Source organism: Podarcis vaucheri (assembly GCF_965113315.1).
Source record: "Podarcis vaucheri genome assembly, chromosome: 2".
Classification (NCBI taxonomy): Eukaryota; Metazoa; Chordata; class Lepidosauria; order Squamata; family Lacertidae; genus Podarcis; species Podarcis vaucheri.
The window spans coordinates 112,563,554-112,589,413 of NC_138760.1; the positions used below are offsets into that span (position 1 = coordinate 112,563,554).

The 25,860-nt window shown below is 47.2% G+C and overlaps 1 protein-coding gene across 1 annotated transcript; it reads left to right on the forward strand.

Moving 5' to 3' along the window:
- Window positions 1-9,738: 9,738 nt before the first annotated feature.
- On the forward strand, window positions 9,739-25,460 carry LOC309524566 (uncharacterized protein). Its single transcript, XM_082209187.1, has 6 exons — window positions 9,739-9,805; window positions 10,712-10,815; window positions 12,538-12,664; window positions 14,985-15,185; window positions 17,966-21,522; window positions 23,044-25,460. The coding sequence occupies exons 2-6, from the start codon at window positions 10,798-10,800 to the stop codon at window positions 24,301-24,303; spliced, it is 5,163 nt and encodes a 1,720-aa protein (XP_082065313.1). The 5' UTR covers window positions 9,739-9,805; window positions 10,712-10,797; the 3' UTR covers window positions 24,304-25,460.
- The last annotated feature ends 400 nt before the right edge of the window (window positions 25,461-25,860 follow it).

The window sequence follows — 25,860 nt, forward strand, 5'->3', positions numbered from 1 at the left end:
TTTTTTCTTTCCCATAATGGCTCATGTTTTATGCCATGTATGTTGATTTTTTTGTAGTTTTGTATCCCTTTCTATTATTATTATTAAGGATTTCTCTTTTGTAATTTTGGCTGCTTAAATTTACCTGTATTTGTTTAAAGCAAAATTTTAAAAAAATGATTAAAAAAATTCTCATCGTCCCTAACAACAGGTCCTGCTAGCTAGGGATGATGGGAGTTGTAGTCCCAAAACATCTGGAGACCCAAGTTTGGGCAGACCTGATGGACCAGGGTTCAAGTCCCCATTTGGCCACTGGGTGACCCTCAGCCAGTCGTTGCTTCTCAGCCTAACCTTCCTCACAGAGTTATTGTGGGGATTAACAGAGGAGCAAGGGAACCATGTGTGTCACCTGGGGGGGTGGTATATAAATGCAATAAATGAATAAAAGTAATAATTCAAAGCCCCTCTTTCATCTTCTGGAACATGAAGGTTTTTACTAGGATATTTTTTAAAGGGAGAGGCATAGCAACTGAACTGTTTGGTAATTTATGAATCTTGTGAAAAGGCAAAATATTCCGAGTATTCTTAGGCACACTGGATTTTGAATGTCTTGTATTCTGATGCACACTGCATGTTACGCACACTCACCATAGAAATCAAAGTTTAATCACCACCTTCCCATGCTGCTGCTGCTGCTGTTATTGTTTTGGTGGTCTTTCCTTTCTCCATCAGCTATATCTCAGGTTATTGTCTTAGCATGGGACTGGCAGGTAAAATATATGTGTGCAGATATCTTCCATAGCAAGATGTGCTATTCAACAGGACTCTGTCAGGGAAGTTCTTTGCACATCTATCTCCCTGCTCCTGGTTGTACCGTAAGGTGCAAACTCAGAAAAACTGGGAAAGCACCAGTGATAGCAAGAGGACCAAGTACTGAAATATGGTACAAAATTAAAACCTACAGATTTCTACAATTTACAGTGACTGGAAAGCCCAAGATCATTCAGGATAATTGCCCTACAAAGTCCATCTTTTGCAGGAATCCCAATTTACTATTGTTTTTCACCTGGATATATATATTGTTTTTGTGTGTGTTTGTGTGTGTGTGTTTTATAGGAGCAGCTGCTACTTAATTCTTGCAGACACTCCTCTGGAGCCTAAAACTTTGAGGATGAATTATTTACACTGTTTTTTTTCTTCATAAAAGCTTTTTTTTTTACTGGTATCTGTTTTCTGGATTTTATTTTGGGGTGGGTGGGGCCAAAAGACATGGCTCCTGGATGGCAAAAGAAGGAAATTATCTTGAGTGTAGGAAAGCGATTTGTCTGCCTAGTCAACGACTGGGAGGGGAAAACAACAACAACAACAACAACAGGTTTCCCCAGCCACTCTGGGCAGCTTCCAACAAAGATTAAAAATACATTAAAACATCAGTCATTAAAAACTTCCCTAAATAGGGCTGCCTTCAGATGTCTTCTAAATGTCTGATAGTTGTGTATCTCTTTCACATCTGACAGGAGGGCGTTCCACAGGGCGGGTGCCACTACCGAGAAGGCCCTCTGCCTGGTTCCCTGTAACCTCACTTCTCGCAGCAAGGGAACCACCAGAAGGCCCTCGGAGCTGGACCTCAGTGTCCGGGCTGAATGATGGGGGTGGAGAGGCCGTTTAGGGCTTTAAAGGTCAGCACCAACACTTTGAACTGTGTTCAGAAACGTACTGGGAGCCAGTGTAGGTCTTTCAATACCGGTGTTATGTGGTTCGGCAGCCGCTCCCAGTCACCAGTCTAGCTGCCACATTCTGGATTAGTTGTAGTTTCCAGGTCATCTTAGTCCCACGTAGAGCACATTGCTAGTCCAAGTGGGAGATAACTAGAGCATGCACTACTCTACTCTGGCGAGACAGTCCGTGGGCAGGTAGGGTCTCAGCTTGTGTACCAGATGGAGCTGGTAGACAGCTGTCCTGGATGCTGAATTGACCTGCATGGACAGCTGTGAGTTCAAAATGACTCCCAGGCTGTGCACCTGGTCCTTCAGGGGCACAGTTACCCCATTCAGGACCAGGGAGTCCTCCATACCCTTCCGCCCCGTGTCCCCCGAAAAGAGTACTTTTGTCTTGTCAGGATTCAACCTCAATCCGTTAGCCGCCATCCATCCTCCAACCACCCTTCATATCATTTCTCATTTGTCTGTGACTTGTGTGTTTTGGTATGGAGGAACCCGTGGTCCTATCAATAAAGTGGTTTAACCTAGAACCAGGTTTTCCATCTTACCTGCATTTTGGGAGCCAAGGAGGGTGCCAAATGTCTCAGATCAGCTGCCTGCTTCCATCACTGGTTGCCCAACAAGCATTTTCAAAGCTCAGAGGCTGGTTGGATTTCTTCTCCATGTTTTGTGCCTGGTTCTGTCTTCTGCAGAATCTTGTGAGTGCCCTCAGGATGGCTACTTTGTGAGGGCAGAAGTAAGCCAAGGCATCACAAATAGGACCTGGCTTTCCTCACAAATTTCCAGTAATATGTCTCCCGCCCCAATCCTGCTTCCTCCCAATTCCTCTGTGGGAGTTTGTGCACCTAGCAGCATGAGAGGATGTTAAAGCCATGAAGGTACATAATTTTCTCTCTATAAGCTTCTACATACACATTTGGGTAGTGATCCAGTAGTGATGTATGGAGGTGAGAGCTGGACCATAAAGAAGGCTGATCGCTGAAGAATTGATGCTTTTGAATTATGGTGCTGGAGGAGACTCTTGAGAGTCCCATGGACTGCAAGAAGATCAAACGCATCCATTCTTAAGGAAATTAGCCCTGAGTGCTCACTGGAAGGACAGATCGTGAAGCTGAGGCTCCAATACTTTGGCCACCTCATGAGAAGAGAAGACTCCCTGGAAAAAACCCTGATGTTGGGAAAGATGGAGGGCACAAGGAGAAGGGGACGACAGAGGATGAGATGGTTGGACAGTGTTCTCGAAGCTACAAACATGAGTCTGACCAAACTGCGGGAGGCAGTGGAGGACAGGAGTGCCTGGCGTGCTCTGGTCCATGGGGTCACGAAGAGTCGGACACGACTGAACGACTAAACAACAACAACAACAACATACACATTTGGGTATTCAGTCAAAAGTAGGCCATAGTCAGTCTTCCTAAATTTCCACAGCTGCCATATTTCCTGGTAGGGCTTTAAAGAAGTGAACAGAAGAACGGAAGTGAATGAGCTGCTACCCAGTAGAAGCTTCTAGAATCCTGTCACCAAGCCCACACACTGGCTATGTTTATTTTTGTTTGGTTCAAAAAGTAGAAGTTGTATTGAACAACAGCTATTTATTTTTTCACATACACAACTGTTTACAATTATCACCTTCCTTAAAAATAAATTTAAGACCTTGTGTGAAAAGAACCTTCTTACAAATGAGTTTATCCAGGCTCCATAAAAGTCAAGTGCAACATAAAATTTAACATACTAAAGTCCTGAGCCAAAGGGTGGCATAAACTGGCCTGTGGGGATTTGAACCAGGGTTTGTCAGCATTCACTTTCCACATTTCAGAGACCCCTTGGCCCAGTGGATCTCTACTTCCTAGCTAGAGTGAGTTGAGAGCAAAGGTAGCTGTGTTGGCCCATAAGGGAAATGTCATAATCCTCACAAAATTCTGTGCAAGCCTTCAGGTTCTCCAGAACGCTTAGCATCAAGCTAAATGGTGAATAAAGAGAAAGAGTTCTGAGGAACTCAAAAGCTTCCACACTATAAAGCCAGAATTATGTATAGTCAAAACCCATTGGGTGTAATGGCTGGTGGCATTGTCAAAGAGGTTTTCTCCAGACACCAGCTCACTTTTGAATTAAAACATATTTTTGGCCAAGTGCATAAAGATGAATGTGCACAAGTTAAAACAGCATTCCATTGCCCTAATGGGGATTTTCAAACTTCATCTTTAGCATATTTAGCAAACTAAATATGACATAATAGGCATCACTGAAACCTGGTGGGATAAGTCCCACGATTGGAATGTAATAATGGGGGGATACAATCTATTTCAGAGAAACAGACCAGACAAGAAAGGAGGAGGAGTGGCGTTATATGTCAGGGATGTGTATACCTGTGAAGAGATCCAAGATTTAGAACCTCAAAGCCAAAGTGAGAGCATTTGGGTCAAAATTAAGGGAGAGAAGAATAACAGAGACCTCATTGTGGGAGTTTACTATAGATCCCCAAGCCAAACGGAGGACATAGATGATGCCTTCCTGGAACAGATGGCCAAGCATGCAAAAGGAAGGGAGATAGTAGTAATGGGGGACTTCAATTACCCGGATATTTGTTGGACGTCAAACTCAGCCAAGAGCATAAGGTCAAACAGATTCCTCACTGGCCTTGCAGACAACTTCATTGTCCAGAAAGTGGGAGAAGCAACAAGAGGAACAGCCATTTTAGATCTGGTCCTAACCAATGTTGATGACCTGGTTAGTGGGGTAGATGTGGAAGGATCATTAGGCGCGAGTGACCATGCTCTTCTGAAGTTTACTATATAGCGGAAAGGAGCAGCCAAGCATACTAGGACTCAATTTCTTGACTTTAAGAAAGCCGACTTCATAAAACTTAGGGAAGTGCTGGGTGAGATCCCATGGACAGCAATACTAAAAGGAAAGGGAGTTCATGATGGCTGGGAGTTTGTTAAGAGGGAGATAGTAAAAGCACAACGTCAGGCAATACCAATGAGACGGAAACATGGAAGGTGCCTAAAGAAGCCAGGGTGGCTATCTAAAGAACTTTTAACTGAATTAAGATTAAAAAAGGATGTGTACAAAAAATGGAAAAGGGGGGAAACCACCAAAGAGGAATTCAAACAAATAGCCAGCACGTGTAGACACAAAGTCAGAAAAGCTAAAGCACAGAATGAACTCAGGCTTGCTAGAGAGGTTAAAAGCAACAAAAAAGGCTTTTATGGGTATGTTCGTAGCAAAAGGAAGAACAAAGAAACAGTGGGGTCACTCAGAGGAGAAGATGGTGAAATGCAAACAGGGGAGACAGAAAGGGCTGAACTCCTCAATGCCTTCTTTGCCTCAGTCTTCTCCGATAAAGAAAACAATGCCCGACCTGAAGAATTTGGAGCAAATGATTCAGCAAAGGAAACACAGCCCAGAATAACTAAGGAGATAGTAGAAGAATATTTGGCTAGTTTAGATGTATTCAAGTCTCCAGGGCCAGATGAACTGCATCCAAGAGTATTAAAAGAACTGGCAGATGTGATCTCAGAACCACTGGCAGTCATCTTTGAGAATTCCTGGAGAACAGGCGAAGTCCCGGCAGACTGGAGGAGGGCAAATGTTGTCCCTATTTTCAAAAAGGGGAAAAGAGAGGACCCAAATAATTACCGCCCAGTCAGTCTGACATCAATAGCAGGGAAGATTCTGGAGCAGATCATTAAGCAAACAGTCTGTGAGCACCTAGAAAGGAATGCTGTGATCACCAATAGCCAGCATGGATTTCTGAAAAATAAGTCATGTCAGACTAACCTGATCTCGTTTTTTGACAGAATTACAAGCCTGGTAGATGAAGGGAACGCAGTGGATGTAGCCTACCTTGATTTCAGCAAGGCATTTGACAAGGTGCCCCATGATATTCTTGTAAAGAAGCTGGTAAAATGCGGTCTTGACTATGCTACCACTCAGTGGATTTGTAACTGGCTGACTGACCGAACCCAAAGGGTGCTCATCAATGGTTCCTCTTCATCCTGGAGAAGAGTGACTAGTGGGGTGCCACAGGGTTCTGTCTTGGGCCCGGTCTTATTCAACATCTTTATCAACGACTTGGATGATGGACTCAAGGGCATCCTGATCAAATTTGCAGATGACACCAAACTGGGAGGGGTGGCTAACACCCCAGAGGACAGGATCACACTTCAAAACGACCTTGACAGATTAGAGAACTGGGCCAAAACAAACAAGATGAATTTTAACAGGGAGAAATGTAAAGTATTGCACTTGGGCAAAAAAAATGAGAGGCACAAATACAAGATGGGTGACACCTGGCTTGAGAGCAGTACATGTGAAAAGGATCTAGGAGTCTTGGTTGACCACAAACTTGACATGAGCCAACAGTGTGACGCGGCAGCTAAAAAAGCCAATGCAATTCTGGGCTGCATCAATAGGAGTATAGCATCTAGATCAAGGGAAGTAATAATGCCACTGTATTCTGCTCTGGTCAGACCTCACCTGGAGTACTGTGTCCAGTTCTGGGCACCACAATTCAAGAAGGACACGGACAAACTGGAACGTGTCCAGAGGAGGGCAACCAAAATGGTCAAAGGCCTGGAAACGATGCCTTATGAGGAACGGCTAAGGGAGCTGGGCATGTTTAGCCTGGAGAAGAGGAGGTTAAGGGGTGATATGATAGCCATGTTCAAATATATAAAAGGATGTCACATAGAGGAGGGAGAAAGGTTGTTTTCTGCTGCTCCAGAGAAGCGGACACGGAGCAATGGATCCAAACTACAAGAAAGAAGATTCCACCTAAACATTAGGAAGAACTTCCTGACAGTAAGAGCTGTTCGACAGTGGAATTTGCTGCCAAGGAGTGTGGTGGAGTCTCCCACTTTGGAGGTCTTTAAGCAGAGGCTTGACAACCATATGTCAGGAGTGCTCTGATGGTGTTTCCTGCTTGGCAGGGGGTTGGACTCGATGGCCCTTGTGGTCTCTTCCAACTCTATGATTCTATGATTCTATCTCTCCGGGTGGTTGTGGTGGTTATCTCTTAGGGAACCAGGCAGGTTATCTCCTCCAAACCAGCAGGCAGATTTACTAAGATCTGAACAGCTTTACTAAGGAGTTTATTCCATCAGCTTGGGCTGGTGGCCCAGGGATAATGTAACTACTGCTGTCTATGCTTTGGTAACCTCTAAGTGAGATTACTGCAATGTGTTCTACATAGGATTACCTCTGAAGATGGTTCAGAAGGTCCAGTTGGTGCAGAATTTTGGCCAAGTTACTCACAGGGACCAGAGTCTTCCAAGTGCCCCTATTTCCCAGGGACAGTCCCGGATTTAAAGAAATAGTCCCAATTTCTGACTTGACCCCAAAATGTCCAACTTTTCCTTAGGACATCCCTATTTTCACTGGAGAAATGTTGGAGAGTATGGAGTTTTCTGCCCCCCCCCCCAGCCACCTGAAGGCAGCCCTGTATAGGGAGGTTTTTAAATGTTAAATGTTTTGTTATGTTTTTATATATGTTGGAAGCTGCCCAGAGTGGCTGGGGCAACCCAATCAGATAGGGGGAGGGGGCATTGAAGAAATGATGGACGGTATGCAAACATGATCTATTCAGGAATGAATGAAGCACCCTATATGGAAAGCCTTTCTTCAGGAGCAGAATCTATACTGTATTTCTGGCTATGTTCCTTTTATGGGGTGCTTTGCTGCTGCAGGATAATAATGGACACCTCTATTTTGATCAGAGAAACACTGGAAAGTATGCAGGGCAAGACTGTTTCAGCATATGGCACCGATCCTGACCCGACTGCACTGGCTGCCAATTATCGTAGTTTCTGGGCCCAATTCAAAGTGCTGACTTTGTCCTATAAATAAAGCCTTGACTGGCTCAGGACAGCAATACCTCAACAACCACCTCTCTCCATATAAACCTATTTAGACTCTGATATCATCCTCTGAGGCCCTTCTTTTGTGTGCCTTCATGAGAGGTCCAGAAGGTGCGTGGGTGCAGGGAGGGGGGAGCTGCCCCCCAAATCAATTAATAAATAAAAACAACTAACTCATCAATTGCGTCACAGAACGCTTGGTTCTGCCTCACCCATGAGTGGAATGCTCTCCCCAGTGGGATTTGTCCGGTGTCAGAAACCACCCCAAAAAACCATTCCTCTTAACCAGGCCTTTGGCTGATTAACATCCAATGTCCTTTAAAATGTGTTTGTGGAAGCAGGGAGTTATTGGTTTGTGGGTTTCTTTGTTCTTGTTTTTATTATATATTTTGTGTTTTTATCTTGTATTTGTATGTTGTGAACTGCCCCGAGGTCTATGGATGAAGGGTGGTATACAAATTAACAACCACAGCAACAACGACAATTTAAAATTCATTTCCCTTTTGAGGTAATGCAGTCAGGCCTTTAAGAGAAAAAGGACATACAGTACTTCATTTCGGAGTAAAATGGGTCATGTGAAAGTGGTTGTCCTCATTTGCACCTTGACATGCTTGCTGAAGTAGTCTGAAAATATTCAACAAAGTCCAGTGGAAATTACTCCCAAGTAAGTATAGGACCAGGGGCGGATCTATTATAAAACTTATGAAGCTTAAGCCACAGGGCCCTGAATCCCAGAGGGGCCCCAATTGCTTAATTATTTTTCTTGGTCTAGGAGACCCTATTTGAGTCGTGTGACTCAAATTGATTGCTTTTTTGTTGTATATATTTCAACAATCCCAAAGTTTGAGAGTCAGGAGCTCAGATGTTGCAATGGTGTGGCGATCTGTTGTGGAACAATCCCATTGAAGAAGTTACTACAAACCTCCTAGCTGGTTGCGAAGGGGCCCCCAGGACAGTCCAAATAATTTCAGGGCCCCCAAAATCTAGGTCCATCACTGTATACAACTGCACATTTGCTGATTAAAATATTTACTCAGAAGGAAGCCGCCTCGGGATTATTGAACAGAGCATTTTCTCAAGTAAGTGTGCCTAGGATTGAAGGAAAGTAACTGTAAAGCGGGTGGTACTGTGGGTTAAACCACAGAGCCTAGGACTTGCCGATCAGAAGGTCGGCGGTTCGAATCCCCGCGACGGGGTGAGCTCCCGTTGCTCAGTCCCTGCTCCTGCCAACCTAGCAGTTTGAAAGCACGTCAAAGTACAAGTAGATAAGCAGCATTTCCATGCGCTGCTCTGGTTCGCCAGAAGCGGCTTAGTCATGCTGGCCACATGACCCGGAAGCTGTACGCCGGCTCCCTCGGCCAATAAAGCGAGATGAGCACCGCAACCCCAGAGTCGGCCACGATTGGACCTAATGGTCAGGGGTCCCTTTACCTTTAACAACTCTCAGCACCCTCAACAAACTACACCTCTTATGACTTTTTTTTTGGGGGGGGAGCTTTTTTCCAAGTGGGACGGTATTGCTTTAAATATAATGCCAATGGGACCTTTATCTCTTGGGGGTTGGGCACGGATATCAGAAAACATTGCACTCTGCAGGTGCCTAGAGGCACACTCCTCTGATAAAAGGTCTTCCTGCCTCCGGAGAGGGAGGGAGAGAGAGAGAGAGAGAGTGTGTAAAACTGGTCTTTGTTATCAACTTCCAGGCGCCAGAGGCGATTGCCAGACAGGCAACAAACACACTTCCCTGCAACCACAATATCCCTTTCTATCATTCCTTTTTTTGGCGTTTCCATTGTTCCATTGTTGTTCTCAGGTGCTTTGGGAAAGGGGAAGGCACTCTGGGTTGAAAAGGGGAATGGGGAAAGAACGAAGGAATGAAAAAAGTTGTCTGTAGGGGCGCCGCGGTCCTGGGGGGGAACTGCACCCGGTGTATTTCAGCCTGCCGCCCGCAGCAGCTGAGAGCACAGGAGCAGTTCTCGGAAGGGAAAGATGGCAACCTCAGCTGGCCATTTGAGGGCGAGGGAGAGGTTTTTTTTGTCTCCTCCTTTCCCCGCCATCCTGGGACTGTTGGGTCAGACGCTCTTGCTTCCGGGACTTCGCTCTCCTGGGGAAGGAGGCATGGATGAAAGCAACTGCAGCTCGTCCGCAGCATCGTTGGGAATTTGGAGAAGATCTCCATCCGGCTTGGAAAGTGGATCCACTTCTCTTGGAGCCAGGGAGTCCCTGAGCTGAGTTTGGAGGCTCCAGGTAAGCAAACCAGGAAGGGGAGAGCCCGTGACTCTGATGGCGGTGGCCATAATGGGAACCAGAAGGAAACCGAAAGGCAGAAAGAGAAAGAGAAAGAGGAAACTCTCCAACTTCTCTGAGCAGCGGTTGGATGGTGGCCATCTGTCATGGATGCTTCAGTTGAGATTCCTGTGGGGTCCCTTCCAACTCCATGATTCTTTTTTAAAGTATTTTTTATTAGGTTTTACAATTTTATATTCAGCCCAATAATAAAAATAAATAAATCCAAGTCTTCCCACCTCCACCCCTTGACTTCCCCCAACCTCCTCTTCTGGTTCTTTAAATATTTGCTCCTTCTGCTTATTTTGTTTACCTTAATTAAAAAACCTTTCAGCTAAATATTCTTCTGTTCTTATCCTTTTTATACCATATCATTCCAAATTACATCTTGCAATTTTTTGTAGTTTTCCCATTTATTGCTCCTTAATTTATACACTTTCCCCCTTAATTGTAAGTGTTTACTCAAACCCTACAATTCCATGATTCTAACTCTGCCCAGATCAATTAGTTCAATTTAGGAGAGCGTCCTTATGGGTGAAAGTCCGGAGGGTGAGTTTGAAGGGAGAGGGGGTGTGGAAAGGGAAGCATTTGGATTTGTAGCTAGTGCGCCCTTATGCAGATTTTAACTGATGCCTTTTACTTGGGTCTTGAGATGCAAAAAAGCACCTTCAAAGGACTTCACTTGGCATTATTATTATTATTATTATTATTATTATTATTATTATTATTACCGACACCCTGAACCAGCAAGATTTTAGGGTATGGTGTTTGGAGGAGGGATAGAAATCTGACTTATGGGGTCTCCTGGCTTGGAATCATCATGGGAGGAAAGCCTTTTCTGAAACTTCCCTTCTTGCTTCTCCACAGGCTGCGGAGAAGAAAAGAATATTTTTTGACTCAGCCAGCTCTTGCTTGACTCGGGATCATCCCAAACTCCTGGCGGAGGAAGAGAAATGGCGAAGATGGCTCAAGTAGGGGTGATTTGGGGGTTTCTGGTGGGGCGGGTGAAAGATGGGGGGGGGAGAGAAAGTTTGCCCTGGGGACAGGTGTGGTGACTGGGGGTGGGGGCCAGGCCGAGAGGACATCAGGTCAAAATGGATTCAGGTGTTAAGGGGAAGAGCAGCACTGTATTGTATCTGAGGTACTAAAATGCTTCGTGCCATGTTCCTTTAAGATGGGCCCGCGTGATTTGCTATATTCTGAAGTTAAGGAATGGATGCTGAGCAAACAATGGTTTGCCTATGGTCCCCTAATGAGTTCTTGGTTTGGTTATGGCTGCATTCTAAGTCAAACCTGGCTTTCTCCCACCCTATGCCATTTCATTCTCACAACAACCCTGAAAAGTAATAATAATAATAATAATAATAATAATAATAGTAATAATAATAATTAAGTAGTAATAATAATAAATAAGTAGGCTGGGCTGACTCCCCATTACCACTCTGAAGGTTGGTTACACGTTCTGTACTTCACTGTCTTTTCCCCTAAATTGAGAGCGGTCTTCAGCTCTGAGTCCTCTCACATTAAGATCTACTCCTGTGCTCCCCCCCCCCCAAAAAAAGATGTTTTAAAATCTTGGTAGCATAATTCAGAAGGGGGGATGAGACTTTTTGTTGTTTGCTATTGTTATATATAAAAAAGAGGGAGTCAGCACTCAGATTTCCAGACCACCCTTGTTGTATTACACTCCTGCAGTTGAGAAACAGCGTTGTCTTTGGCAAAAGCCAGGGAGTTTTGTTAAAAGAAATGCTGTATGCATCTTTACCTGAGCCAATAAAAATATATGTGGTACGGTTTAAGAACAAGTGTGCCCTGCACTACTTCTTCTTCTTCTTCTTCTTCTATTATATTATTATTATTATATTATATTATATTATTATGTTATTTAATGTTGAAGTATTACCCTGGCATTATCTGTTTTTTAAATATTTTAAGTTTTTTTCAGTTATATAAAATGAAGTGAAAAAGTAATATATGCATGTATGTGCATATATATATATATATATGATTCTTATATGTGCTAATACACATATGATTATTAATAATCTACTGTGATCTGTATAAACTCATTTCACATATCAATATATTTATCCAGAGAAAGTGTGCCTCAATAAGCAAGCCACTCATATGTTGTGAGTGCTGTCATGTCTTCAGTCCATTGATTATTAAAGGGGAGCATATTTTTGTTCTTCCAGCTTATCAATTACCAGTCTTTGGGTTGTAATTAGGGCGCACAGAATCCATTTTCATTGTTCAGTTGTCTACTTCCATATAATAGGTATATAATTCAAAATAATACTTTCCTCTGAATTTTTTAAAAAAATTCTGTACTGTCAAATTTATACAGTTCAACACTTTCTCCCAAAACTTAGTGAGAGCAGGACACTGTAAGAACATCTGTTTCAAAGAGGCATTATCCTTATCACATCTCCAACAAAGAGTTGCATTTGACTGTCCTTTTCTATGTAAATGTAATGGAGTCTAAATATTATTTTCTGTTGTATAAGTTTAAGATCCACCAATACCTTTGCTACCACAATTGCCCAAGAGCTTCATGGCCACATGAGGGTTTGAACCCATTTCCCCACCCACCCCGAACCTTGCCCTAACCACTACACAACACGGTCTCTCATGAGCTATCACTGCAGACTCTGAGTGAGGGTCTTTCTTTTTTCCCATTCCTCCTGTTCCAGGTACCTGAAGCCTTGGTAGAGGTGACCGTACACTCCAGCGAAGGGCCGTGTCTGCTTGCGGGCCGTCGCCAGAGAGCCTTGTGCAGGAACGCCATGCAGGAGAGCTGTAGCTCTATGGCCTCCCTCGGTAAGGATTCTTGAACAAATATATAAGTCACAAAATCAGTCCACTCCAGATTAAATAATGGCGGCACGAGTCACCGGCTCGTCTCTCAAATTGTTTAGGAGTTTCATGAGGTTGCTGAGCATTTTTCCTCTCGCCTGTAGGCAAAACCTGCAGTCACTCAGCCGCAGACTTTGATGATGGCACGTGAAAGATCCCAGAATGAGTTCCTGCTGGCACAGGGCTGGCATCACAGGTTGGCAGCTGTTGAGGGGCCCCACCCCACTGATAGCATGCAGAGGGACGGGAAGCCAGCTGGCTAGCCCTGGCTGGGCTGTCTCCTTCCAGCTGTCCCATTTCAAAGACCATTACCTCAGCTCCAACGTAAATCAGCGACCCGGGCTTCTGAGCCAGGGCACACTATCAGCAGATCAAACTGCGCACACAGAATAGGTGTGAGGCTTGTGGAAGCATACTACAACTACAGATTTATTAATCATAAATCAGGACAAAGAAACATCTCTCTCTCTCTCTCTCTCTCTCGTCATCTCAGAGAGAACAGGAAAAAGCAAAAGCTATACACAACGGAAGTTCCCAGCAAGCTGTGCTGGAATGTAAACAGACATGTGACACACAACAGTTCCACACGTCTCCTCCTCAAGGTGGAATGGAAATGTCAACATCGACAAGAGTCCCCTAGCCCTGCAGCTGCAGCCCATGGAGGGAGTCTTGCTCAAGAGACTGCCAAAATCTGGAGCAGGCATTGCCCCAATGTGTCCAGGGTTGGGGCTGGGAAAAACCTGAAATCCAATTTGAAACAACCTCGCCCCTAGTAAACAACACTCACCCAAGCGAAAACCCCACCCCCATTAAAACCATAGGGTCCTGGCCAACACCCTTGTTCCGTATAAACACAAAGTATCAAATGTGGTGATAGTAATAATAATACAACACGCATACGGCTTTGTGTTTCCAATTCAAGACCCGTTGAAGAACATCTCATCCAGTTCAGTCTTTGAAAAACAGCTTAGAAAAACGTTTTCATATTCTCCAGTGTGCTACCCTTGCCGTTGTGGCGGCACGGGGTTGCCGTTCTGTGATTGGAGTTACGCTATTTGTTGAACGGTTCATTTATCCAGTCTGGATAACGTTTACTGCACATGTAACTTGTTAAGATAAAAAGGTAAAGGGACCCCTGACCATTAGGTCCAGTCGTGGCCGACTCTAGGGTTACAGCACTCATCTTGCTTTATTGGCCGAGGGAGCCGGCGTACAGCTTCCGGGTCATGTGGCCAGCATGACTAAGCTGCTTCTGGCGAACCAGAGCAGCGCACGGAAACGCCGTTTACATTCCCGCCGGAGCAGTACCTATTGATCTACTTGCACTTTGACGTGCTTTCAAACTGCTAGGTTGGCAGGAGCAGGGACCGAGCAACGGGAGCTCACCCTGTCACAGGGATTTGAACCGCCGACCTTCTGATCGGCAAGCCCTAGGCTCTGTGGTTTAACCCACAGCGCCACCTGCGTCCCTTGTTAAGATAGAGTTGTACATTTATCCACTCCCTGTTTACAGTATCTCCAGGCTTTGTTTTGCACATGGCACCTTAGTATGTTTGTTGTTTAAATGGTTATAAGTCTATCTCTATTCTAGCTATTATTCTAGTAAATTTCGTTTTATACTTATAAGCCAGTTTGTTGTTTTGTTGTATTATTACAACACCCTTGTTCCACCATCAAAGGGATGTTCCTGCTGCCAGGGTTTGCAGGCTTTATAGAGCTTCCCCAGCAACTGATGCATGCCTAGCTGGGGCTTCAGGTGTTTCCAGTGCTGTTTGCCTGCCCAGAGTCCTGGTCCCTGCCCTGCTTTCACAGCTGCAAGCAGGTCCTGGTCTGGAGAGCCAGTAGAGGCCACAGATCCAGCAGGTGGAGGGGAGATGGAGGTCCCTCAGGCAGTGTCTGCAGTCAGGTCCGTAGAGCTGCTGTCCAACTTCGTACAGTGGTACCTCGGGTTACAGATGCTTCAGGTTACAGACGCTTCAGGTTGCAGACTCTGCTAACCCAGAAATAGTGCCTCAGGTTAAGAACTTTGCTTCAGGATGAGAACAGAAATCGTGCTCCGGTGGTGCAGCGGCAGCAGGAGGCCCCATTAGCTGAAGTGGTGCTTCAGGTTAAGAACAGTTTCAGGTTAAGAACGGATCTTCGGGACGAATTAAGTTCTTAACCCAAGGTACCGCTGTATTTTATTTGCCCTTCATCCAAGATCCCCCTGTGCGCTCTCTCTCTCTCTCTCTCTCTTTCTCATGTACTCTGCTCAACTCCGTCTTCCTCTTTGTGCCCACCTCAGGCACATTCCCTGCCCAAGGGTCCGAACTGCTCAGCCGGCTGGATCGAGGGGAAGACGCTTGGGTCCCAGATCTCCAGAGCTCTGAGGAGAGTGCAGAGGAAGGCCCGGTGAAACCGACGCTGAAGCGATGGCCGAAGGCAGGGATGTGGTGGGATCTGTACAGAAGCCCAGTGAAATACAACAGTACATCAGAAAGCTCAGGTCAGGATTGTCTAGAGCAGGGGTAGGCCACCTAAGGCCCGGGGGCCGGATGTGGCCCAATCGCCTTCTCATTCTGGCCCGCAGACGGTCCAGTAATCAGCGTGTTTTTACATGAGTAGAATGTGTGCTTTTATTTAAAATGCATCTCTGGGTTATTTGTGGGGCATAGGAATTCATTCACCACCCCCCAATATAGTCTGGCCCACCAGATGGTCTAAGGAACGGTGGACTGGCCCACGGCTGAAAAAGGTTGCTGACCCCTGGTGTAGGGAAGCCCTTTGTTTAGACAGCTCCTACGGAACACCATACAATCCCAGAACTGTCAATTTGGAAGGGGACCCTGAGGGTCATCCAGTCTGACCCCTGCAATGCAGGAATCTCAGCTAAAGCATCCATGGCAGACGGCCACCCGACCTCTGCTTAAAAACCTCCAAGGAAGGGGAGGCCACCACCATTTGGCCGTGCTCCAAATCCCACCATTTCTTCCTGAGGGGGCATGGATGGATTTTATTACAGTGGTACCTCAGATTACATACGCTTCAGGTTACATATGCTTCAGGTTACAGACTCCGCTAACCCAGAAATATTACCTCAGGTTAAGAACTTTGCTTCAGGATGAGAACAGAAATTGTGCTCCGGTGGCGCAGCAGCAGCGGGAGGCCCCATTAGCTAAAGTGGTACTTCAGGTTAAGAACGGACCGCCGGAACGAATTAAGTACTTAACCCGAGGTACCACTGTATTTCAACTTATTATCCAGCCGTCACTTGAAGGTTCCCGGGGCACGTTACAACCATTTAAGCACCATGTTGATGGAAATAGTTTAAAGCAATGTACAACCATGAAAATATGGCGAGTCCTAAAGAGGCACATCTCTTGCATCCAGGATTTACGTATAAGCTAAACAAGCTATAGCTTAGGGCCCCACTCTCTTGGGCCCCCCAAAAAAAATTAAAGGGGGAAATACCGGATGTACATTTCCAAAATATAAGATAAAAAACAAATAAAAGAAGACCTACATACAGCAACAGTGTTTTGTGTTGTGTAGGCTCCTATGAAGTATGTAATGGGCCCCGCCTGCCGGCCTGGTCCCTAAAATATCACTGGTTTGCTCATTTCTATGTATAGGGTGCCTACATTCTGCATGGACTGTTTGCATGGCAACATGTACAAATGGTTTTAGATACCTATTAGGTCCATAAATGACCCTATAGCATATATGCAACACAAAAAACAGTGACAATTTGTTGTTGACAAAGGACAGCTGGACATATAAAGGGCCCCATTACCTTCAGTAGCTTAGGGCCTCATCAAACCTATATTTGGCCCTGGGTGGGAGGGGGCAGGACTTTGTCCTATCCACTTTCTCCCAACCATGCATAATTTTTATAGACTTTCCCCAGATAGATTATGGTAATTCTTAGTCTATGTTCCTGTGTCCTTGTTTGTTTTTCAAGTATTCCACTTGCTCATTCTGTTAACATAAACATTACTGCTGGCACAGTGGGGCTTCCTCCCTTTCCTTTCCTTGCCCTGCATGTGCTCCTCCCCAAATCTATTCTGGAGTGTTTAGGCGGGGGCCCGATACCCCTAGAACAGACATAGGGGACATTCGGGGTAGGAGAAGTACCATTCTGCTAGCTGAAATCCTTGTGCCCTGTCTTAATATTACATTGAATACAACCCACTGGATCTGGCAGGGCTACTCTCAAATAAGTATACTGAGGATTTTTATTTTTAGTGCAAGAGACCAAAACAGATACTCTTTTGGATAGCAAGTGAAAGTACTGTATTTTTCGCTCTATAAGACGCACCAGACCACAAGTTTTTGGAGGAGGAAAACAAGAGAGGAAAAAAATTGAATCTCAGAAGCCAGAACATTAAGAGGGATCGCTGCGCAGTCAAAGCAGCAATCCCTCTTGCTGTTCTGGCGTCTGGGATAGCTGTGCAGCCTGCATTCACTCCATAAGACACACACACACATTTCCCCTTACTTTTTAGGAGGGGAAAAGTGAGTCTTATAGAGCAAAAAATACGGCAATTCCTTTCTGTACAAACATGCACATATTCATTAATTAATTGCATTTATATACCACCTTTATCTTCCAAGGAACTCAAGGTGGTGTGCGTGATTCCCTTCCCCGTTTTATCCTCACAACAACCCTGTGAGGTCGGGTTAGGCTAAGAGATGGTGACTGGCCCAAGGTCATCCAGCGAGCTTCCTGGCTGACTGGGGATTCGAACCCTGCTCTCCCAGGTCATAGCCCAACACTCTAACCATTATGCCACACTGCCATATGTTTCGCAACATACCCGTTTGTTCTCAGACATCTGCTTCTTCTCCTCCCCAAAGAAGAAAGCAAAATAAAAAAATATTTTCACCAAATAAAATATTGCCTTTTCTGCAAATTACCTAGAAAGAAGGGAAGAAGCATTTTAAAGGCGAGGAAGAATAAGTCAGAAATAGAGGGAGGAAAGAAGTCTTGACTGGATGGAATAAAGGAGCAGTTTTAGAAATTTTTCAGGCCGCCTGCCTGCGGGGAAAGGAAGTGAATAGCGAGTGTTTTCTCCCCACTCCCCTTACTAGAACATAGTGTGTTTATGTGTGGGACCCCCAACGGAATTGGTTGTCATCGAGACGCACAAAACTATTTCACGCAGTGCATAATTTGTGAAATTGACTGCCATGAGATGTGGCGGCAGCTGTTGGCCTGGATGGCTTTTTCTCTGCTCTCATAACGATCCCGTTTTTGTATATCCTTCTCCCTTCTGTTCCCTGCAGAGGATGAGCAGGAAAGTGAAGCTGAAGAACAGAAACGGCCACGTGGAGGTCACAAGCTGACGATCCTTCGTAGAAGCATACTGGATATCTTCAAGGGGAATGGATGCCAGGGCGTGAAGCAAACGGAAGCCTCCAAGAATAGGCCTCAGCTGAAGAAGCCCCCACGAGCCCAGCTGGGGAAGATAAAGTGTAGCGCGACAGAAGTCGGCGACGTTGCTCCGTCCACAGCCAAAAAGAAGGCTTCCAGACGGGAGCCTCAGAGGACCTGCCTGGACTGCGGCCAGGCCTTCAGAACAAAAGCATCCCTCCTCAGTCACCAGAAAACTCATTCTGGCGAGTGCCCCTATAAATGTTCTTGCTGTGGGGAAAGGTTCACAGCCAAAAAGGCCTTTGCCAGTCACCAGAGAGGCCACGCGGAAGAGAGGGGTTACAAACACCCCAGCCCAAGGAAGCACCCCAAGGCCTACCTGCGAGAAAGGCCTTTTAAATGCTCCGAGTGTGGGATGTGCTTCCAGCGGAAGCGCACCCTGACAGCACACCTGAATAGCCATACGGCAGAGCGGCCCTATCGATGCCCCGAATGTGAGAAAGCCTTCACCCGAAAGGAGCACCTTGACAGACACCAGAAAATCCACATGAGGAAGAGGGAGGGCAGCCCTCCCAAGGGAGAGAGAGAAGAGAGGGCGGCCATTTTCCCTGATGCTCCTGAGAAGAGACCTCCTGCAGCCTCTGAGGGAACTTTCTTATCGGGCCTTGGCGCTGATAGACAGCAGGGGACGCCCCAAAATCTCTACAAGTGCCAGTTTTGTGGGAGATGTATGCGGACCAAAAGTTTGCTCGTTGATCACGAGAGAATCCACAGGGAAGAGATGCCCTACAAATGTTCCCAGTGTCAGAAAAGCTTCCTTCATAAGTACAGTTTTCTCCAGCATGAGGCGACCCACTGGAGGAAGGCAGCCTGCGAGCGCCCCGTGAGAATGAATGCCAACTATACCCCCTCTCCTTCCAGAATCTTCCACACAGCAGAAAATCTCTCTGCAGTCTCGACGGACGGGGGGAAAGTCACAAATGCTTTTAACCTTTCCCAGCACCCAAGAACTCCAGGCGGGGAACGGGTCTATAAATGCCAGTACTGTGGGAAATGCCTGAGTGGAAGGGGTCCGCTCACTAACCACGAGAAACTCCACAGAAGAGGGAGATCCTATAAATGCCCCTACTGTGTGAAACGTTTCTCTCGAAAGGACAACCTTCTCCAACACAAGGCAACCCACAAAAAACAAAAACCTGTCGGAAGGCCCAGGTTGAAGAGTAGTCTCTCTGTATCTGAAAGAATCCACACAGAACTGCAGCCCCATACAGACCTGAGGGACGGCGTTGTCACTCGCAGCGTGGCTCGTAGCTTATGCCTTTCCAAGCACCTAAAAACCTACACGGAGGGCAAAGTCTACAAATGCCAGTACTGCGGGGAGCACACAAGAACAAAAAGTTTGCTCGTCAATCATGAGAGAATCCACAGGAGAAAAAAGAAGCCTTACCAATGTTTGGAGTGTGGAAAAAGCTTCTATCAGAAGAACTACCTTGCTTCCCACCAGAGAGGCCATGTGAGGAAAAAGCTCTCCAAATGCTCAAACGCTGACCAAAAAGTGACCACAGACAATCCCCGCTCCCTGAAGCGTGGGAATCCTCACAGAAGGAAAGCACCATGGCGATGCTTTAAATGTGGGAAACGCTTTGATTACAAATATCACCTCACCAGGCATCAAAAGACCCACTTGGCAGAAAAGCCCTTCAAATGTGTGTGTGGGAAAGGGTTTGTTGAGATGTGGCATCTGAAGAGACATGAAAAAACCCAGCTGAACAAGAAATGCCATAAAAAGCTCCTCAGGGCTGAGGGGGAAGGTGCCATTTTGAATTCTGCAAATGGCGTCCACCCTGAGGAGAAGAATCAGGGAGAGCTACCTGTAAACACTGAGTCACCGACAGCATCAAGCACAGTAGAAAGAAACATTTTACAGGACACTGAGGAAGAAAACACACAGTCTCTGGCGTTGGCAGAAGCATCTGACGTGGAGATTCTGGATGTTTCTGAGCAGGGAGGAACGCATGTTCAGGTGCAAGTGGAATTATCCGAACAATCCCAGCAAAACTCCTTACACAACTGCAGAGAAGAGAACATCTCTGTCAGCCAGCCAGTGAAATCTAAGAGAAAGCTATCAGGAAAAGACTGTGTTATTGTGCGTTACATGCAAGACGACCACAACAAAGGTCAGCAGGTTCATCAAAGACACTGTTCCAAAAGGGCCCGTCTCCAGGGTAACAAGCAGAAATCAGCCTGTGTCAAGTGGCAGTTGAGATCACAGGCCATGATGTTAAGGAGGAGATCTAAGCAAAAGGTGCAGCTAGTTGGTAAGCAGGCCAGATCCTGCTTCTGTCAGCAGGAAGGGAGAAGAAGGAAACCCAGCTCCCCAGAGGCTTGCAAGAAGGTAAAAACCTGCAGTGGCCCTCAAAGTAACCAAGACACAGCTGCTTCCTCCAGTTTGCTCAGAAGTTCTCCAAAGGGCTGCGAACCAGCAGAACACAGCTTCTGCTTCCCATCCCAGACAACGTTCTCCACAAAATTCAAACCAGAGACTATCAGAAGTGCTGCACTAGAGATGTTTACCACGGCTGCATTGAAGAAGGGGCCAAGGGAAGGGCTGGAAAGGGAATCCGAAGGCAACTCGGAAACTGAGAGTTGCACGTCAGGAGAATATGATGCTGTTTCCATCAGAGGGGAAGAAGACACAGCTGCTTCCCCCGAAGGCAACTCAGACTCTGGGAGTAGCACGGCAGTAAACTACGATGCCCTTGATATCTTTGGGCAAGAAGACCTGGAGGAGTTGTCACCCTTGCCTGAAAGAAGCCCTTTGCAGAGCTGCGAAAGAGCCCAAGCTGCAGATGAACTCCAGAATGCGTCTCTTCAGAACATGGAGGAGATGCCAAGATGGGAACCCAGCTCCCCAGAGGCCTGCAAGGAGGTAGAAACTTGCAGCGGCCCTCAAAGGAACCAACACACAGCTGCTTCCCCCAAAGGCAACTCAGAAACTGGGAGTTGCACGTCAGGAGAATATGATGCTGTTTCCATCGGTGGGCAAGAAGACCTGGAGGAGTTGTCACCCTTGCCTGAAAGAAGCCCTTTGCAGAGCTGCGAAAGAGCCCAAGCTGCAGATGAACTCCAGAATGCGTCTCTTCAGAACATGGAGGAGATGCCAAAATGGGAACCCAGCTCCCCAGAGGCCTGCAAGGAGGTAGAAACTTGCAGCGGCCCGCAAAGGAACCAACACACAGCTGCTTCCCCCAAAGGCAACTCAGAAACTGGGAGTTGCACGTCAGGAGAATATGATGCTGTTTCCATCGGTGGGCAAGAAGACCTGGAGGAGTTGTCACCCTTGCCTGAAAGAAGCCCTTTGCAGAGCTGCGAAAGAGCCCAAGCTGCAGATGAACTCCAGAATGCGTCTCTTCAGAACATGGAGGAGATGCCAAAATGGGAACCCAGCTCCCCAGAGGCCTGCAAGGAGGTAGAAACTTGCAGCGTCCCGCAAAGGAACCAACACACAGCTGCTTCCCCCAAAGGCAACTCAGAAACTGGGAGTTGCACGTCAGGAGAATATGATGCTGTTTCCATCGGTGGGCAAGAAGACCTGGAGGAGTTGTCACCCTTGCCTGAAAGAAGCCCTTTGCAGAGTTGCGAAAGAACCCAAGCTGCAGATGAACTCCAGAATGCGTCTCTTCAGAACATGGAGGAGATGCCAAGATGGGAACCCAGCTCCCCAGAGGCGTGCAAGGAGGTAGAAACTTGCAGCGGCCCGCAAAGGAACCAACACACAGCTGCTTCCCCCAAAGGCAACTCAGAAACTGGGAGTTGCACGTCAGGAGAATATGATGCTGTTTCCATCGGTGGGCAAGAAGACCTGCCGGAGTTGTCACCCTTGCCTGAAAGAAGCCCTTTGCAGAGCTGCGAAAGAGCCCAAGCTGCAGATGAACTCCAGAATGCGTCTCTTCAGAACAAGGAGGAGATGCCAAGATGGGAACCCAGCTCCCCAGAGGCCCGCAAGGAGGTAGAAACTTGCAGCAGCCCTCAAAGGAACCAACACACAGCTGCTTCCTCCAGTTTGCTCAGAATTTCCCCAAAGGACTGTGAACCAGGAGAAAGGAGCCTCTGCTTGCCACCCAAGGCAACGTTCTGCACAAAATCCGAACCAGAGAATATCAAAAGTGCTGCACTAGAGATGTTGGCCACTGCTGCACTGAAGAAGGGGCCAAGGGAAGGGCTGGAATGGGAATCCGAAGGCAACTCAGAAACTGGGAGTTGCACGTCAGGAGAATATGATGCTGTTTCCATCAGAGGGGAAGAAGACACAGCTGCTTCCCCTGAAGGCAACTCAGACTCTGGGAGTAGCATGGCAGTAAACTACGATGCCCTTGATATCGCTGGGCAAGAAGACCTGGAGGAGTTGTCACCCTTGCCTGAAAGAAGTCCTTTGCAGAGTTGGGAAAGAACCCAAGCTGCAGATGAACTCCAGAATGCGTCTCTTCAGAACATGGAGATGTGGCCAAGATGGAACCCCAGCCCCCCAGGGGTCTGCAAGGAGGTAGAAACTTGCAGCAGCCCTCAAAGGAACCAACACACAGCTGCTTCCTCCAGTTTGCTCAGAATTTCCCCAAAGGACTGTGAACCAGGAGAATGGAGCTTCTGCTTGCCACCCAAGGCAACATTCTCCACAAAATCCGAACCGGAGAATATCAGAAGTGCTGCACTAGAGATGTTTACCACTGCTGCACTGAAGAAGGGGCCAAGGGAAGGGCTGGAATGGGAATCCGAAGGCAACTCAGAAACTGGGAGTTGCACGTCAGGAGAATATGATGTTGTTGTCATCGGTGGGGAAGAAGACCTGCAGGAGTTGTCACCCTTGCCTGAAAGAAGCCCTGTGCAGAGTTGTGAAAGACCCCAGGCTGCAGATGAACTCCAGAATGCGTCTCTTCAGAAGATGGAGGAGATGCCAAGATGGAAACGCAGCTCCCCAGGGGCCTTCAAGGAGGTAGAAACTTGCTGTGGCCCTCAAAGGAACCAACACACAGCTACATCCTCCAGTTTGCTCAGAGGTTCCCCAAAGGACTGTGAACCAGGAGAATGGAGCTTTTGCCTGCCATCCCAGACAACGTTCTCCTTAAAATCTGAACCAGAGACTATCAGAAGTGCCACACTAGAGATGTTGACCACTGCTCCATCCAAGAAGGGGCCAAAACAAGTGCTGGAAAGGGAATCTGAAGGCAACTCAGAAACTGGGAGTTGCGCGTCAGGAGAATATGATGTTGTTGTCATCGGTGGGCAAGAAGACCTGGAGGAGTTGTCACCCTTGCCTGGAAGAAGCCCTGTGCAGAGTTGTGAAAGTGCCCAGGCTGCAGATGAACTCCAGAATGCGTCTCTTCAGAACATGGAGATGTGGCCAAGATGGAACCCCAGCTCCCCAGAGGCCTGCAAGGAGGTAGAAACTTGCAGCGGCCATCAAAGGAACCAACACACAGCTGCTTCCCCCAAAGGCAACTCAGACTCTGGGAGTAGCACGGCAGGAAACTACGATGCCCTTGATATCGTTGGGCAAGAAGACCTGGAGGAGTTGTCACCCTTGCCTGAAAGAAGCCCTTTGCAGAGCTGCGAAAGAGCCCAAGCTGCAGATGAACTCCAGAATATCCATCAGCAGCCCAAAGTGCAGCTGACACTGTCGGGAGAAGCAGGTAACACATCTCTGCAGATCTGCAAGAAGGAGAGAGGCAGTGATGAGCCACAGACTCCGCTGGCAGCAGAACCCCAAAGCCCAGCTTCTCGGGACGAGGGTGTTCCCAGGGAGTGGAAATCAGAGGAAACAGAGCCGAGGTATGAGTGCAGCTACTGTCACCTGTTCTTCGAGAACCAAGACCAGTTTGTGAGACACGAGAACGCACACAAGAGGAGGCCCTTTCTGTGCACTCACTGTGGTGAAGCCTTCCCTTCTGAACATGCCCGGACCGTCCACACGCGAATCCACACGGGGGAGAAGCCGTTCAAATGCCCCGACTGCGACTTTCGCTGCAGCGCGAGCTCCAACCTCAACAAGCACAGGAGAACCCACAGCCAGGAGAGTCCCCACCTTTGCGAGCTGTGCGGGGAGAGCTTCTGGTTCAGCCACAGCCTCGCCGTGCACTGGCAGATGCACAGCGGGAAGGAGACGTACACCTGCGCCGACTGCGGGCAGATGTTCCTGCGCAAGAACTTGCTCAATCTGCACAGGAAGTACAAGCACCAGTCGGGAGCTGTGTAACTGGGCTGTTTGGTTGAGGGGCAGCCTCTCCCTTCTCCTGGAGAGGTCAGCTCCGAGGGGACCTGCTTGGCGCAACAGACCAACCTAAGCTGAGACTGCTATCGGCACACTTGCGCGCTGTAACTTTGGCTGCTGTTTTGATTGTGCTCCCAGAGCAAACTCTTGCGACAGCCACACCCTGACTCAGAACTATGCTAGGTTTGACCCTTCTTGCATCTCTCCCAGTTGCACCAGGAACCTGGGGCGGGGGCGGTTTGAGCCCCACAACCCTCTATATGGTGAAAGGACAGTGGAAGCCGATATGGGCCAGGCCCCTTGGCAAGATGGAGAGATATTTGCCTTCCTGAGCCTTGGCAGGCAGGGATGGAGGAAAGATCGACTTTATCTCCAATGGCTCTCCCTTGTGCGCTTTCATCCCTTCCGGTGTGTCCAAAATATCAAGCTTGCTTTGGCAGGTCTGCAGGGAAGGGGTATACAGATCCCTGCTTTGCCACTGATGGGCTTTTTTGGCCTGACCTTGTCTCTCACGTCATGCAGCCGTTGAGAACGGATTCTGGGCTGAGAAATGCCGCCCCCACTCCCATCTGCACTGTGACCACTATTCTGATCTGAAAGACATTTTTTTTCTCCTCCATAAAATAAAACTGTTTTTTTAATCCAGCCTACGTCCTCCTTTGTCTGTATGTGACACAACTTGCCCGACCCGGCTGTTGTCTGGTTGTTAGTTCTTGAAAATCTCTTGGTCCAAATTTTTAAATGTCGTTTTCCTGATAAGAACCCCCGCCGCTTCTGCACCAGCCACCCCTATCCATGGCACAAATAACCTCCGAAGTGGGAAGAGGGTATCTGAAAAAACAACCCCCTCGCCCCGCCTCCAAATTGGGGATTTATTCTGTGTGCTTTTGTTCTCCTACTTCATACATCCTGTGTTAGAGCAAGGATAGAGGGGGGCATTGGTCCTCCAGATGTTTGGTGGACTACAACTTCCATCACCCCTGACCATTGGCCATGCTGGCTGGGGCTGATGGGGAGTTGTAGTCCTTTATCTGCCACAGAGCAAAGCTTGGTGAGACCGTACACCTTCTGCCCTTCCGACAAGAAATTCAGTCCTGATGGGCTCTCCCTTAATGGCCTTTTAACACATGTGGATGTAGGAAAACGCAGTTTCCACCTGAATAAAAACCTGTTCCATACAGATCAGTGTCTTTGCCTCTGTCACACAAAAATACACCACAGGTTTATACTGTTGGTCCGTGGGAACCTAGGGAGCTACTTTGTGCTAAGTCAGACCATTAACCTCTCTGGCTTAGTATAGAGTTTCAGGCAGGAATTTTTCCTGGATTGAACCAGACACCTGCTCTTTCTTTGTTGACATTCTGTCTTGAAAGCAAGCAGCTCAGCCACCTCAGCAAGTTCATATTCTGGCCATTATCAAGAGTCATATCTCATCTGTTGTTGGTAGTAAGAGGTATACAGTGCCTCAGATTCCAATGCTGAATGCGGCCCTCTGCGTCCCCCTATCTGGCCCTCAAAATTCTCCCCAGGCCATACCCCTCA

Bases quoted from the DNA above. Each gene is read 5' to 3' on its own strand.
- LOC309524566 (XM_082209187.1), top strand. The intron at 15,186-17,965 runs GTCAGGATTGTC...TGTTCCCTGCAG, and splicing joins CAGTACATCAGAAAGCTCAG to AGGATGAGCAGGAAAGTGAA. The intron at 21,523-23,043 runs GTAGAAACTTGC...GCCTTCAAGGAG, and splicing joins CCCCAGAGGCCTGCAAGGAG to GTAGAAACTTGCTGTGGCCC.